Below are 16,574 nucleotides of genomic sequence, written 5' to 3' on the forward strand. Positions count from 1 at the left end.
AGGAGAGAGAAAGGAAAGAGAAGAGAATGAAAGAAAGAATAGAAGAACGGCGTGAGTGAAGAGAGGGTTAGGGTTTGAGTGAATGGGGTATCCTTTTATATCCTATTATTTTTAAAATTAATATTAACCCTTTTTGCGACCGCTTTTACGACCGTTTTTAAACGGTCGCAATTTTGATATTTGCGAGCGTTTATAAAACGGTTGCAATTTGTGAAATTTGCGACCGCTTTAAACGGTCGTAATAGATTATTTTTCTTTTACAATTATTTTACACATCTATCTTTTTAAAAAAATTGTTTAAATATTCTTGCGACAGTTTTTTTGGCCAAAAACGGTCGCAATTTTGCGACCACTTGAAAAATGGTCGCAAATTGCAACTTTTACGACTGTTTTTATGGCGGTCGTAAATAAATGGTCGCAATTTCGCCAAATTTTAGTAGTGAGAATCGTGACTTCTAAATGGAACGTTACGGGGGCGCTCGGCCGGCTCAGCAATATGGATGCCAGTTTGAGGCCTGGCCGACCTGGAATAATATGAGGGGGGTGGAGGTAGAAACTGTTCGGACGCCACATTAGGTTGTGGCCGATTTTGGACAGATTGAACAGTGCCCGATCGAGATGAAGAGAGAGGCCTCCCAGAAGAATGTCTCTCGGACGATCTTACGTCCGAACTAATATGTTGTACTGGGGGCGATTGGGGTTTCATCCAGACGATAACCCGGAAGAAAAAGTGTTTGGCTGATTTGCAGCCGGGGTTCGTCCAGACGTAGAAGTGCCTCACTGATTTTGGCGCTCCTCAAAAGAAGTGGTCACCTCAATCACTGAGCATGCACTACCACTAACAGTAGTGGAGGTGTTGGTATTTGTGTCTATATTAGTGGTCTCCACGTCCGTATTATTCGGATCATAGGAGGCCAAGGGTTGGATTATGCTGCCGTCCGGATTTCTCGCAGCATGGAGGTTGTGCGTCTGCCTCGTACGCGCCATGTTCGGCTGCAGGGACATAGAAGAATAGGTGGGGTGAGTTGGTACGCACTAGAAATGGACCCACTCCATAAAGACAAGGACTCGTCCCCGTCCACTCTACATTCCTCAGTCCCAGGCGAACAAACGACCTCTTGAGGAGAAACGAACGAGGCCGAGTGTTGAGCCAGTGTGTGTGGAGATAAAACAAGTATAAAAAGAAAAAGGGAAAAAGAAAGGAAAAGTATTCGGTTACCTCTGTTCGAGTAGAAAGCTTGAAGATTCTGAAGATCTTGTTAAAGATTGGTCGGAGAACTCAACACTTTGACCGGAAAACTCCAAATGCACGGTGAAAACCTTGAAGATTCAAAGGAAACTTAAATTTCTCTCTTTAGAAGCTCTGACTTCTCTCTAGAAAGTGAAATAAACTAAATTAACAAAATGAGGTCAAACCTCCGCTATTTATAGGCAAAAATTTACAGGGGCATGATGGTAAAATCATCTTTCCCGCCTAAAGAAGTCCAAAAGTTAAACTCTTTGAAAGTTTAACCTAGAAGTTAAATGGTTAAAAACCGTTTTGTCATTTGGGACAGAATTTGAATGGGTGTCACGTCATTTAAGATGGAATTCGAACGGACATCATAACTATTCGTTAAAATTAACACCTGCCTCAGAAGTTGAACCATTCCCTCGAAATAATCGACAACAGCTGGATGGCTCGTCCAAAGCCATTCGGACCTCCCCGTCTACCAGACTATCAAGCAAAATCCCTTAAAAGATGTCAGGCGGACCGGACAAGGCATTTAGCCCAACCAGATGGATAGACAACACTGTCCGAACTCTACAACGTCTTCAAACGCTCAAAAACGCCTAAGTACCCAGACGCGCTCGGACAAGTGAAGTCAGAGGAGTCGGCCCGTGGAGAACGAGCCACCCCCTCTGAGGGGAAAATATTTAGTGTAAGAAAATACCCCAATTACGTGGTCCAATCCCATAGAGACACGTGACCTAAATAAAGAGGCAACACGTGTCCCTATAGGAAGATGACACATGTCAAGAATAAGAGCACCTGACAAAAGAGAATGAGGAATGGAGGCCTCCTTACATCAGGAGGCCCAAGATCCTAGATAGCCGCAAAACGGCGCCCCAAGGGGACATGTGCCCTCTCCTGATTGCACCGCCAATCAGAGCACGCCATCCTAAGTCACTAACCTTAAAGGGGCATCATTTCCCACCCTATAAAAACCCCAATCATTTATGATGGGAGGGGTGGATTTAAGACATAACATTTAATAGAGCATAAAATCAGCTCCAACTTCTCTCTACTTTCTCTCTCTAGCTTTCCGAATTCCGGTTACTAACTTAACCTTTGGAGGCGAGTATTCCGGCAACGGAATATTCGTGTTTTGGAGGTTTCCGAGCCATCCTGTTCATAGAGCGCGACCAGTATTCCAAGGGATTCCAAAATACCCCCAAAAAACACATGTCACGTAAAACTAAGAATCATCATGAGGAGAGTAACATGTGTCACTGCATGCATACTGATTTAGGAACGTCTTTTAATATATAGTATAGATAGAATCAACTGAATAGAATATTAATGAAATAGGTTTAACTTTCGTTCGTCACATATGTTGTAATTTTATTTAATTATTTATTTTCAATAAATGCTTTTAGTGCAATTACAAAGTATTATTAATAAATTAAAGCAACCCATATTTTTGGACACTCCTTCAACAATCTCATACGCCAGTCGAAATCATGGCAATTAGCCTTGTGTATGTATATTCAAATTTCGACCCTTATAGTTGAATCTGGTTGAATGATTCAAAGGTATCTGATATCCCATGCCATAAGTTTTATGACATTATTGTATCCATATACAGTTCTCTTTTATCATGACTTATAAGTAATTGGATTTTGGTCAAAAAAGTTGGTTGGTTTGAGCTCGAAACTGCTTCGTAGAGTGGCCATAATAGGAAAATCTTCTTGGCTAGGGACATGATGAAATCCCATTGTATACCACAACACAATGTCTTTGTTTTCTATCTTTCTATTCCTGCAACAAAAAATATACTATGTGAATACACAACGGATAATTTAAGTGCACATTGGTAAACTTAAGTAGTTACTAGCTATGAGCATGAAGAAAGAAAAATTAAATACTACCTCCGTTACAGGTTATGTGCAAGATTTGACATAAAACAGAGAGGGAAAATGTCTAATCGTTGCACATAACCTGTAACGGAGGTAGTATTTATTTGGAGTTTGAAATGGATAGAAATTAAAGATTTAAAAAGGCATCCCATAACAAATTATTTTTTGTTCTTGTAATTATATTCACATCTACCATTCTCTTATTATATACAATGTACTACATAAGTACCATTTAATTATGTTAATTTTGACATTAAAAATAAATCAAAATCAATCAATAAAAATTTAATACAATAGTAGTCATTCATAGAATCATCCCAGGTACTAGCTTAGAGTCTTATCATTAACATATTTATCAAAATATTTATACAGAGGGTGTGCAAGTGTCTTCACTTTGTGCTATATAAATCTGTCACTTTCGTCATCTATAATTCATACTAGTATATAGGAAAAAACTTTATAACGTGAGTTAATTTAAATTTATTATTATATTCTGTATTTTCATAATATCAACATTTTTTTTCTTAATAAATTTAGTAATACGAAGTTACCTGCGTGTCCATACGGTTAAGCCATCATCTCCATGACTTTGATCAGCATAAAATCCACCAGCCCATCTTTCAGACTTATCATAGGGTGTCACCCAAACTTGATACTTTGTATAAGCCGTACGTATTTGAGGATAATCATCATTCGCCAAAAGTGAATAAGCCGATTGCCCCGTTACAAGTTGGTAACCAACTAGGTTTCCTACATTCGTTTTCTTGTTAGAGTTCACCACCATTAGTTGAGTTGGTTTTGAGTCGAGTCGTATCCTAGCCTCGGCTTCTCTTTTCAAGATTTTCCTTTTCACCCTCCAGTAACTTTTCCTAGGGGTTGTCATCCTCTTAACTCTCTTCGACTGTAACGACGATTTCATGAAGGAGTTGTTGTCGCCGTCTATGTCGAGGTCGAGATAGTACGTGAGGAAATGGTCGTGGTTGATGGCAATAAGGTTGGGTGCCACCATGGTGCCATACACTTCTTCCTTGATTTGGTCTGTTGATGTGTAGGATGTTGCCTTCATTTCTAAAACTCCGGTTAGTCCAACCTGTGTTAAATGGTTATTAATATATATTGTATCCTCAACAAGTCTTGTACTCCCTCCATTTCAAAATAATTGACACATTTTACTTTTATTTTATTAATTTTGACCATTTATTACTGCTATTATATAAAATAAAATTTTAATAAAAACTTGATATTACAATAATATATACTTAATTTTAAGCTAAATCCAATAACTACTTAATTTTATTTTATATACTAGCAATAACATACGGTCAAAGTTGATTAAAAAAAAAAAGGCAAGTGTGTCAATTATTTTAAAATAGAAGAAGTACAACCTTCTACCCATTTGTTATGTTCTATTAAGATTGTACAATTTGCTTGTTAAGTTGCACCACTTTTAGATTCTGATTTTTGGTTGAATAAAATGATACTACTTACGTTATGTGCAACTTTGGGTATTATTTGTGAGATATAAAATATTCAAAAGTTACACATAACATTTAACGGAGGTAGTAGCTAACTTTCTTTTATTATTCTACTAGTTTTGTGCCCCGTGCGATGCCCTGGTTGTTTATTGAATTTTAAGATAAATTTTTAATCTATATGTCAAATTTTATAATATATCATTGATACAAAATTAGTTAGGAATTGATGTGCTTTTGTGACGATTGGCTATATAGTAGGCATGTAATGACTAATAATAATGTTGGTGGAATGCTCGATTTAATTTAATACATTAAAAAAATAAAAAATTAACAAAAAATAAATTAAATAAAATAAATGTTCAAAGCCTGAAGTGACCCAATTCGAGATGACTCATGACCCGACCCTAATTGACAGGTCTACATAGTAATAAAATTATATTGGATTGTGAAGTATATTTTATTAAACGATTAGTATATATTATAAATGAATGTTTTTATAAATGGATGTTTTACGCTTTTACTTCCTTCGCTCAAAAAAATATTATGATATAAAAAATAAATTTTTATGATAATTTTTTATAATTATAATCTAATAATTTTTTTGAATAAAATTATAATTCAATTTGTACATCTGAAATATTGGTATTTTATTGAAAATAAAACTCTAAGCTAACAATTTTATCCTAAAATTCTATACAAATAGAATTCTAAACTAACTTTTTTATCTTAGGATCGAAGTTTATTTAAATCTATCCAACGTGGCGCGACACTTGACAAAAAGTTAGAACGTCAAGTGTCATTGTGTCGTGACCTGGCTAAAAGTTTAGCTTTATATATTAGTTATATGATTTTAATACTATTTCTTTTTTTTTTATTTATTTATTTAAAACAAATGAGTGATTTATACTTCGTACTTCCTCTGTTTGTTAGTTGATATATTTCTATTTCACGCTTATCAACGCATGTTTTAACGATTAATAACAACATTATAAAATTATAAAAAGTGGATATTAATATAATATACATTGAAACGATTCAAAGAAGACCCCACATGAATATGTTTTATCGTATCTATAAACCACAAAAGCGAGTTAAAGCGTGTTTTGTGAATAGTGTAAAAGTCAAACGGTGTCAACTAAAAAAACAGAGGAAGTATAAGACAAGAAATCATTTCCCTTCAAAAAAAAAAAAAACAAAAAAAGAAAAAAAAAAATATTTGTTGCAAATAAAAAGAAATGAAACCAGTAATAACAACAGCCTAATCAAAATGGAATAAAAGAAAACATACCCCAACTGTAATAGATCCAGTTTGTCTAAATTCCCAATCAAGAATGTAGTCATAATTTCCCACGGTAGCTATCATTCTCACAACTAGTGTAACTTCTGGCTCTCCATCTCTTATCTGAAAAAGACCAATGACAGCATCAAAACTATGTACAACAATATAGTAACACTTTAGTAACAATAAAATTAACACTTTAGATAACAAGTATTTAAGTACTCTCATGTGCACTTAATATTTTCTCGATCTATAATACCACAATCTATAAATAACAAAAAATAATTACTCAGACAACCAAAAAATTACTTACCACTCTTCCAGGAACACCAATCTCAGTATGTCTCCAAGCAACATCACCAGAATATTTTTCAAAAATACAAATAGCTCTAGGAAGCAAATTAGGCCTTCCAAAACCATCAATCAAATATCCATCCATAAACCTTGCATTCCCTGCACAATCAACAAGGGGTTGAAGGCTATCTGCTGCCTTCCCGAACCCGAATTCGCCTACATCCATGAATGTCCTATAATACCAATCTTCAGTAGGATCCATGTACGGTACAAACGTCTCCGAAACATGCCCTCTATATAAAACCCTCCTGTACTTATTCTCTTTTGAATCGAATACTGAAGCAGTAGATATAATCACCCCTGCTCTTGAATTAAATGCAACGTGAAATTTCCAATCACCCCATGTAACAACATTACCTTGTATGTTCAACTTGCTGTTTGTTGTGTTAGGAAAACTCGGGCCGGGTTGTAGTGGCCGTGAATGAAACTCTGTACCTTCGGCCTTTGGCAATGGAGCTCGGTACCGGTCCATGTATGTTGTCACCTTCATTAGTTCGAGATCAAATATTATTGTTATCCCGTTAATTGGTCTTCCATAAATGTTAGTTGTTCCATTTCTATAAAAACATGTGATTTTAACTGCCCTTTTAGAAACATGTTCTCCAAACCAACCTTTTGTAAGAGGTAAGCATGAAACTTGAGAACTTTTCAAATTTCTTTTAGACAATGAGGTTAAAAATCGAGGGTCTTTTTGTGTAAGTAAACTTGCTTGTAACAATTCTTCAAATGTAAGTTGGGGGTAACCATGACCTTTGTAAACATGGTCTAACACGATCGACCTCTTCGATAAGTCTACTATGAGTTCGCGTGTTTGTTTCCCACCTATAACCACCACCTTAGCTCGACGAGGAAAAGATTTTGGTTGTCTAGTTGATTTTGATGATGATAGCCAATGTAGCACATCATCCTTTTCTGGCTCATCAACATCAACAAAGTGGTATGTTAAATTTGTAAGGGTTTTGAGATGGGATTTTTCGATAATAGCTCGTATTTCATTGATCTCTTTAGGGCTTAAAGGGTCTAAAGGGTGCTGAATACTTTGAGTATTAGAGAAATTTAATGCAACAAAGAGTAATACCAAGATTATTGAGAAATTTATGAATGACATCTTTGGAAAGAAATTGGCATTTGCATTTGCTTAATCTAAGATTATATATAGTTCACATTACTTGTAAAACACCTTATATCTTCATATTTTTAATGTCATTCTAAAGGGTGGAAAACTATACATTTGGATAAATAATGTTTTGCCACACTTTGAATTATTTGTTGGATTAGTGAAGCTCATTTTGGACGCACAGTAACGTCTTGCTTTGAGAAGAAGGATAGTTAAGCAATAAGTTGAATAAGCATTTAAGAATTGTAGTTGAGTCACTTGTGCTTAAGTTTATAGCAATCAGCCATCTTTTTGACAAAGCAAAAACATGTGTTTAGTTGCATTAGATATAATCCCATTTGCTAAGAATCCTAAAATAAACAATTGCAAAAGTATTTTAATATATGTGACAATATCGATCAAGATCCAGTGCATCATGAGCCTAAAATCCTTTTTTTCTATAAATGTTATGGAATGTTGATAACTGTAGAGACAGGAGTTGCTTGCACTAGAACAGCATTGAAGTGAGCACATGCCGTTGATTGGGCACATGTTAATGCTTAATGAACTGTTCTTGAATTCCTTAGTCCACAAGGTTTGGTTGCGAAATTCTGAACCACTTGGCTGAGCGGCTGTCATTGTGGCAACAATCTTTCTGCACGGAGGGTTCTGTGTTCTGTCCCTTGATTAATCAGAATTTGATCTTGAAAGGCGATCTGTGAACCCAAAGTAATGTTGTATCTGTTGAAGATAAGACTACCAAGTCAAGTTAGTTGAGCATAATTATAGGACATTATTCTTTATTATCTTTATTATTCCTTATTTATCTAGGTTTAACGTATAACTCTGTAGGTTAGTTGTTATAACTTGTATATATACATACTTTGTATATTGTAAACATTAAGCTAATCAATATACTCTTGATTATTCTTCTACAGTATCAATGTGTATGAATTGGCATACACACGCATTATGTGTAATCTATATCCAGTTCATCGCATGACAGAAGTTGCTGCTGTTCATTCGTACATGATGTTAAATTTGAATATGACTTATCATCTATTGATGAAATTAATCAATGATAGTCAACAATTATACAATTTTCTGAATTTTCAGAACATTGGTTTCCTCTGCTTTCAGTATTCACAATTCTAGGATGGTGTTATTGATATGCAAAGTCCCATCTTGGGGGTAAACTTTCCACACAGCCCATTGCTTTAGTTAGTCGCAGATTTCCCTTTGCAATCTAATGAACTGAGAGTCGATCATTGCATCATACGAAGTATGAATAATACTGTCATAGGAATACCTTTTCAATGTGCAATTTGTTGAATATATACCACAAACCTGAATAACCAACACACACAAGATAAACAACACTTTAAACTACATTCACTCGTACCTCCAAACTTGGGGTTATTCCTGAATACAAAAGCTCAAATTTATTTAAAATGATTTGCCTACAATAATACTTTAAGATAATAGCTTGTGATACCTATTGTATTTTACAGATCTGCATCTAGTTTTAATCACATTCAACAGCTGGAATTTAGACAGTTAAAAAAAAAAATAAAAAAAATAAAAAAAAATGTCGTTCTACTCAGATTGAGTCCCCACTATTAAGCCATTATCTGATCATCACAAGAACAAAATTATCCTCAGCAAGAAGCAGCAGAGAATCAAAAACTCACCATCTGGATCAAAGAAAAACACTTGCTTTGTCTTTCCATCAGGTAGAGTTTGTTCAAATGTCTCATTTTTCTTCTCTTGTATATCAGTAAAATCATTAAAATCTCATGACTTCAATGACAACAATTGAACTGCGTCCTAAATTACAGGTTTAATTTTCTCTAAACGCAGGTATTTTATACATGTGATTGACTGATTGTTACATTGTCATCAATATATTCTTCCAAAACTTATCTTTTTGAAAAAAGTATCATGTCCATACCTTATTTAGTTAAATCTAATAAAATTAGTCCAAGTGTGAGAGTTCTATCATACATTCCAGTAGACCTGAGACTATTTTATAGTGTGGGAATGTGGGTTTACCGGGTTTACCATGTACATGATACACTTGGATGTGTACAGAGATCATATAACCCAAGTACAACACTACAAAATATTATATTCTCCATTTAAGGGAGAAGCAGTTCAAAATTAAAAATTTCTCAGCTCTTAAACTAGATAAACTAGCAGATTAATCAGACATTGAAATTGATTACTTTGTAATTACCTTGAGAGAATTATCGAAATTTGAGACAGAGAAGAAGACATGGTGACCTCTAGGCAGGTTCTTAGGATCCTTGCCCCTTTTGCATAGCGAATCAATCTAACCCCAGACCTTATACTAGAAGATGAACCAAACTCCCTTTAAATAAGTGTTCCCAGGTCCTTGAATTTAAAATTTGAAGGATCCGACTCATGGGTTTATAGCAGAGTCAGAGCACCCTAGCTAATTTTTAGCTAGTTGAGGTCTAATAGAGATAAAAACAGAGTTTAATTATTGAGACAGCAGTAGCTGAGATCATATTTGCACCTCTTTAGCTTATATCAGTTACTTTCTATAATGACGTTCCTTATTATTTATTATGGATGTAAGCCTCATTAATTTTTAAGTCATACCTTCTCTACTCATCCTACTCCCTACAACTAACACTATGTTTGGATAACAATTTAGAAAGGAAAGAGGAAGGAAAAGGAAGGGAGAGGGAGGAGGAAAGTGGCGCTGCATTTTCCTTCCAAATCTCTCGAATTTTGGAGGGGTAGTGTTTATTAAAAGAGGAGGGAAAATGAATCCCTCCCTCTCCCTCCTCTTCCTTCCCTCAATCCATAATCCAAAAAAGGTGATTTTTCCCGTCCCTTTCTCTTCCCTTTTTTCCTCCTCATTTCCTTCTATCAAAACAATTTGTAAAGGGAAAAAAATGAAAATGCAAGTAAACTACTTAGCAACCAGTATTAGTTAGAGCAATAAAATTATCCCAGCCCTAAGCACAAGCCTATTTTGAATAATTGGTTGAACTAAACTACTATTTCAAACAAAAGTACTTAATCTGTTGAATCTGTACATGTCATCCTTGTCTAGTAAGAAGCACAACATAAACATCAAATTATATACAGGTATATGACTAAATGACTGAGAAAAGGAAGAAATTGATTTTACATATGAACACATTATTAAGCACCATTTTAACCTTAAGTAGGTACTATAACAATGATGATGATGATGGTAGTTCAATCAAAACGTGACACAACAAAACATCAAAAAATGCCATAAGAGAGTGATTCTTACTGCACATTGAACTGCTCGAGATAAATTTGGGATTTCTCAAATTGTGGGCAACCCTGAATTTGGAATCTATCACAATGTTTAGATCTAATCATGACCGTCAATCATCATTTCCTATAGAAGGCATAGGGTAGCGCATGTCACAATCTCAAGGATAAAATTCCCATAGAGAAAACAGAAATTGTATCTTTTAAGCAGAAGTCCTCTTATTGAAACCCTACTTTTCCAAAATCCAGCTTGTTTCAAATTTACCAATTTGAGAGCTAGTGTCTCATATCATATTATCAATGGCATCATTAAGGCGTTCTGAAAGCGTTTTGGAAACCACATACTGAGCCAAATCAATCTAGTAGTGTACACCCAATAACCTCAAAATAAATAAATGAAAGAATAAATAAAAGAAGGAAACACTAGCAAATGCTTAAAAGACACAAAACACAAGTATTTGAAGACCACTCAAAGCAATTTGACATAGACAGAAAATACAGACACAAAAAACATATAAAGCAAGCTAGTTTCATTACTGAAGAATGCTGATCATATTCTTTGTACACAACACATACAGTCTGCTACACTTAATGCAATGCAGCCAAAATTTGATGTAGGAAATCAATAATTACATCAATTACAAAACAATGCAGCTTTAACTTTTATTACCCTAGTAATATACCTGCTTTGGTGTTTAAAGAGCGCAGAATCCTGTGATTGTAGTTGCACCATATGTCCTGTAACTTTAAAAAAAGAAAAAACAAAGAAAAAGGACACACAGAAGATCTAGATTCGGGAAACAATCATCCCTCTTGTGGCATGAAACAAGACAAAGACCTTGCTGTGTTATCCTCCCACCCCTGCCCTTATAAAATTTGTTTGTCGGAGGTTCAAGGGATAACTGTTGTATTTCCGGCTCATAGGACCAATTCAAGATATCTATTTGATGAATACTAAACAAAAAATTTGATAAAACAAATCAAACCATTTCCAAAGAAGTAAAAGATTTATTATTCATTGCCTTTGCTATAATGGCAAATGTTATTTGAACCACTTTCTGATCAAATCTACAATAAAAGAGATACAAGAGACACATGATACTTATCAAACCTAAACAACAACTCGTATCCATTGCAGTACGTAGACAAGTAGCTAAGTTTATTCACACTAGTTTGTGCTATCATCTACATTGCAGTAAGTAGACAAGTAGCCAAGTTTATTCACTAGATCGCACTATCATCTACAGAGGGTTAACAAAAGAATAACAAATGTATAACTGTCAACACAAGCAGCTAATTTTCACAATGTAAACATCAACACAATCTTCTATTCTTCTTGCTCCGTGATTATGGCAAGAGGTGACATAAGGCTTGGAACATAATTCACTGCACTCCATCTTTCTACACAACCAATATGAAAATATTCAGGAGGATCACGGTTGAAGTCAGCAAGCAATATTTCATCGTTATTGTAGAACTTGAAAACCATTCCAGACTTGGTAAATCCAAAAAAATTCCGATAATAATGAGCCGGATCAAAACGAAACAACTTAGTCCATGATTCCTGCACTCCATATTCTTTCAACATCCACGTCTCTACTACTTTTCCACCCTCATAATTCGCCCAAGCACACAAGCAATCATCCAAACAACACAAACAAAAAGCACTGTCAGTTCTTCTAACAGATTCTCCAAAATTAGCACAAGGCAATTTCATCTTCCCCAAAAACTCTTCCTGATTAGCCAAATTAAAGGTAACAATGCATTTCTGATCCTTTCCTAGTGTAATACCCCAATGCAAAGTTTCTTTAACCAGTGTTCCAGTTTCACCGTAAAAGGGTTCTTGTAATTCCAATGACAGTCTATCTTTCTTATCATTTCGCACTGTTTTATAACTTTTCCATTCTCGCAACCTCAATGAGTATACAAACACAACTGCCTCAGGTCTACTCAAACACACAGGAAAATTAATTGCAACAATGTAGTAATCATCACGAGACGAAACATAACCAAACCCAAAATTAAATTCCCCAGCAGAATATTCATCACTTGTAACAAGAAATTCATCAGGGTGTTCAATCTCAATATAAGCATTTTTACCAAGAACTGGGTTATGAACCACAAAATGAAAATCAAAATAAAGAAGAGAATCAGGAATGTTTAAGTGATATTCACAAGATTCTTCATCAGCAGAAAGCAACAGAACTAACCCATTACAAGAACCCAGAAACCAATTGAAAGTCTCAAGAAAATTAGCGCCAAAGTTACTGAAATCAAGATTGGAATCACTGTAATCAATACACTTGAAATCCAAGTAATCATCAAGGGTAAGAATAGACCTTGAAGAGAGAGAAAGTTGTTGCAGAAGATGGGTTTTGGCGAAAATGGTAGTTGAAATGAAGTCGTTCCATTGATGAGAAACACATCTGAATCGAACAAGGGATTTGGCGGGAAGATTTGGGAGTAATTTTTTGGAATATTATGTCTTCTGGAATTTCTATCATCTTGATTTTTGTGGAGAAGAGAAGATGGTGGGTTGGGTTTTAGCGGCGGCGATTGCGGTGGAGAGAGAAAATGGTGGTGGTTATGGGGTTGCTAAGTGGCGGCAACACTAGAGAAGATTATTGGGAGGCGTTGTTTGATTATTCGTAATGTGGAAATTACTGAGTACTCCGTACTTAGTAGAGTAAATAGGTCCCTCAATTTTGGCATGAGGCAATTAAGTCCTTCAAAGAGAAACCTTCGAAAAGAGAAAAAATAAATAAATAAAAATAAAAAGGATGGAAACCTCTTAAATTGATTGAAATCGCTAATTAACAAACTGAAAACGCTAACTTTTAAACTAAATACTAGTCTTAAATCCGTGCGATTTACGATTGTCAAATTTATTATACTACGCACTATTTTTTATTTTTATGTTTTTTTCTTTTTTTTGTATTTGAACGTATAGTGATTTATTGATCTAAAAACTCTCATAGATATTTGAAAATTCAACAATACCATTTAAACATTTATCCCCAAACATATTAATACATGAAATTGAATTTCATTAAATCGGAAAAGATGTAAATTTTTACCCAAAATTATTAATATATGTAAGCGAATTTCATAAAACCAGAAAAGATGTACATTCTTACCAAATAAACATTGCAAAGAAAAAGGATAATCAAAAGATTACAACAATCTTTCCTAATACTCACAATTTTTGACGGAATTTATGACAATTGGATGCGAAACTTGTGACAATTGGAGATGGAAAATAAATTAACTTCTTCTCAACGTCCCACAAACAGATTAATCGTCAGATACCATAAACCCAATTTTTGTCATGCAAATAAACTAAAATATGACCAAATCAGTCAAAACAATCCAACAAACTTGACGACCTAGAAGTTCTTAAAACACAATAAAAAGAAGCATCAATTAACAATATAAGACAATGTGAAAGTGAAAATATAAATTTTGAAAAAAAAAAATAAAAGAAATAATTCATAGTATCACAAATCTAACAAGTAAATTCACCACTGCAACTTGATTGAAATATAAAACCCAAAATTTAAACTGGTAAAAATATAAAACTTGTTGTAACATATCTGACGAAACTGATCACGAAAACCAAATTTTTTTTAAGCAAATTGGTTGGAGAGATCAATTGCATGTGTATTGTGATTTTAATAAGAGAGGGGAATGTGGAACTGACTATTAAAGAAACAAATTTTAGAAACAGATGAAGCACAATGATAAGAGGAAAAGAAATAAACAGGTTTTAAAGGGAAAAAAAATTAAAACGCTTCACTATGATTTTTTTTTTTTTTTTTTTTATAAAGAACACTTTAGTAAGATTAATAGGGCTTGAAATTTTTGTAAAACCAAAATAACAAAATTTATGTGTAAAAAAAAAGGTTAGAAAAGGACACGACTCTTAAGATTATTTGTTTTTTGTTAATTTTTTTAATTAAATTAACAGGAAGTAGACACGTGTCCTTCCAACTTCCTGCTTTAAAATAATAGTATAGATGTTATCCTATTGGGTTTTTTTTTTTTTTTTTTTTTTTTTTTACTATTAACAAAAAGTGATAATGTCAACCTTTAAACACTTTTCAATGAGCAGTTTTGTTTTTGGGTGGGATATTGGGATGAAGTGAGCTGACATTTTTTTTTTTTTTTTTTTTTTTGGTGTTCCACCCGATTCATTCTTTGGGCTAATTCGGATTCGGGGATCAGTTTTGTGTGGTTAGGTTCCAATCCCCTCCAATTGTTGTTGTGGGGGATCGAATACGAGTTTTCCCTACCAAGTGTAGTCCCAATCACCACTACACATTTGAGAGTAAGGGGTAAGGTAAATCTCAATCGTGGTATCTCAACATGACCTTTTTCAAAGTTGAGAAGCAAATTTCCATTACCCCTACTCTAAAATGAGACAATTGCAAATGGGGGTAAGGGAAATCTCAATTGTTGCAAATGGGAATACTTAATTGTTGTAGAAAGTTGTTGAAGATTGATGCTTTATGAGTAAGGGTAAGGGAAATCCCTACCCTCGATGTGTCCTTAATGGGGATTGAACCCTTAATCTTAAGGTAGAAAGGCTCAATCTTTTATCAATAGGCTAACCTTTGTTTGGAATAATATAATTATATACGTAATATCTGGTTATAATAAATAAGTTGCGTGTTAAAAATTAAAAGGGTATTTATTTAGAAGTTTTTTTGGAGCAAAAAGAGATGTTTGTCCATTACAAAAAGTACTTTAGGGCTTGGTTGGGCATTGTTTGAACACTAATATAACAGTTACTTACCAAATACTAATACTATACTTTTACACAAATAACTAGTTATAATTAGCTTGTCAAAGCAGTTAATGCAAATAGATAACAGCTTATCAAAGAAACTAAAAGCTAATTGCCAAACTAGCTTAAATTTAATGGAAGAAACCTCCCTTTATTTTATCTTTTTGTGTTTTATTATGTAATTTCCTTTTTTATGGGGAGAAGGATCGTTAATTACAAAGCAACTAATTCATCCGAACAAATAGCGGTTTCAGTAAGTTTTTAGAGGTTTCATACATCCACTTAGCTAGGAAAATTAAGCTAATTGCCGAATTCCAAATTAAGGGACAAACTTGCAACTTTGATGAAAGTTAAGGGTCCTTCTTTATGCTTAACTCTACCTAGTAAAAGTTACATGCAAAGGGTATGAGGCGGGTACAACTTGAATGGGGAAGTATTTTACCCCACCTGTTTTAGGTGTTTTTGTCCCTCGGGAGAGTTACAGCTCGAAGACTGGTCCGGAGCAGCCTGTACCTGCAAGACAAACGGAGACACCGGTTGGTAGGTGCTCCGCCTCCGACGATCAAGTTAGTAACTTGAAAGGAGAGAAAAGGTGCGGAAATCTAGGTGGGGATCTGCTAGGATTTCTAGCTCAATTGTCTCTATCAAAGGGACAGTTTGTAATAAGTGGAAAAACGTGCCCTCCAAAAGAGGGGAATCTCCCTATTTATAGGGTCCTTGGGAATTGTGCCCCTGATTAGGTCACAGAACCCTAATCAGTGGTGGGCTGCGCCGCATTGCGACTTTCTCGGGATTTGGGCCGGAAGGCCGTTATTTCCCCAAATATCTGGGATGACATGTGTCAAGCAGGGATAGGTCCACTTTGGACCATCCTTGGGCTGACACGTGTCGCCCTCTGATTGGGCCACATGGCGGGGTAAAATTACCCTAAACATTTGCCCCTCACAGATGTGACGTGGCACGCCACGTGGCATCTGTGACACGTGTCACTCTTTGAATGGTGGTAATTTTACCGCCAAAATTTTACTGTTTACCTTCTGGGTAAATTACAGGTTTACCCCTTCATTTACCCTCTTTATATAGCCGTTTACCCTCATATTTTTGTACGTTTCACAAAAATTTTCAGAGTAAACTTAGAGAGAATCTTGAAAGAGAGAGCAGAAGTCACCCGTCTGAGTCAAGCGCAAG

At 34.9% G+C, this 16,574-nt stretch overlaps 2 protein-coding genes across 2 annotated transcripts; both read right to left on the reverse strand.

Annotated features, from left to right (window-relative positions):
* Positions 1-2,723: 2,723 nt before the first annotated feature.
* LOC145582041 (primary amine oxidase 1-like) lies at positions 2,724-7,336 on the reverse strand. Its single transcript, XM_081639076.1, has 4 exons — positions 6,188-7,336; positions 5,884-5,997; positions 3,672-4,210; positions 2,724-3,022 (listed from the first exon to the last, which is right to left on the reverse strand). The coding sequence occupies exons 1-4, from the start codon at positions 7,334-7,336 to the stop codon at positions 2,860-2,862; spliced, it is 1,965 nt and encodes a 654-aa protein (XP_081495202.1). The 3' UTR covers positions 2,724-2,859.
* Positions 7,337-11,927: 4,591 nt separating this feature from the next.
* LOC145580939 (F-box protein CPR1-like) lies at positions 11,928-12,814 on the reverse strand. Its single transcript, XM_081638019.1, has 2 exons — positions 12,811-12,814; positions 11,928-12,706 (listed from the first exon to the last, which is right to left on the reverse strand). The coding sequence occupies exons 1-2, from the start codon at positions 12,812-12,814 to the stop codon at positions 11,928-11,930; spliced, it is 783 nt and encodes a 260-aa protein (XP_081494145.1).
* Positions 12,815-16,574: the final 3,760 nt, after the last annotated feature.

The sequence above is a fragment of the Chenopodium album genome, chromosome 15, assembly GCF_948465745.1.
Source record: "Chenopodium album chromosome 15, dcCheAlbu1.1, whole genome shotgun sequence".
In the NCBI taxonomy this organism is placed as follows: Eukaryota; Viridiplantae; Streptophyta; class Magnoliopsida; order Caryophyllales; family Amaranthaceae; genus Chenopodium; species Chenopodium album.

Coding starts and splice junctions, on each gene's coding strand:
- LOC145582041 (XM_081639076.1), bottom strand. CDS start 7,336: ATGTCATTCATAAATTTCTCAATAATCTTGGTATTACTCTTTGTTGCA. Junction 5,998..6,187: donor TTGGTGTTCCTGGAAGAGTG/GTAAGTAATTTT, acceptor GGTCTTTTTCAG/ATAAGAGATGGAGAGCCAGA. Junction 4,211..5,883: donor CTGGATCTATTACAGTTGGG/GTATGTTTTCTT, acceptor CATTTAACACAG/GTTGGACTAACCGGAGTTTT.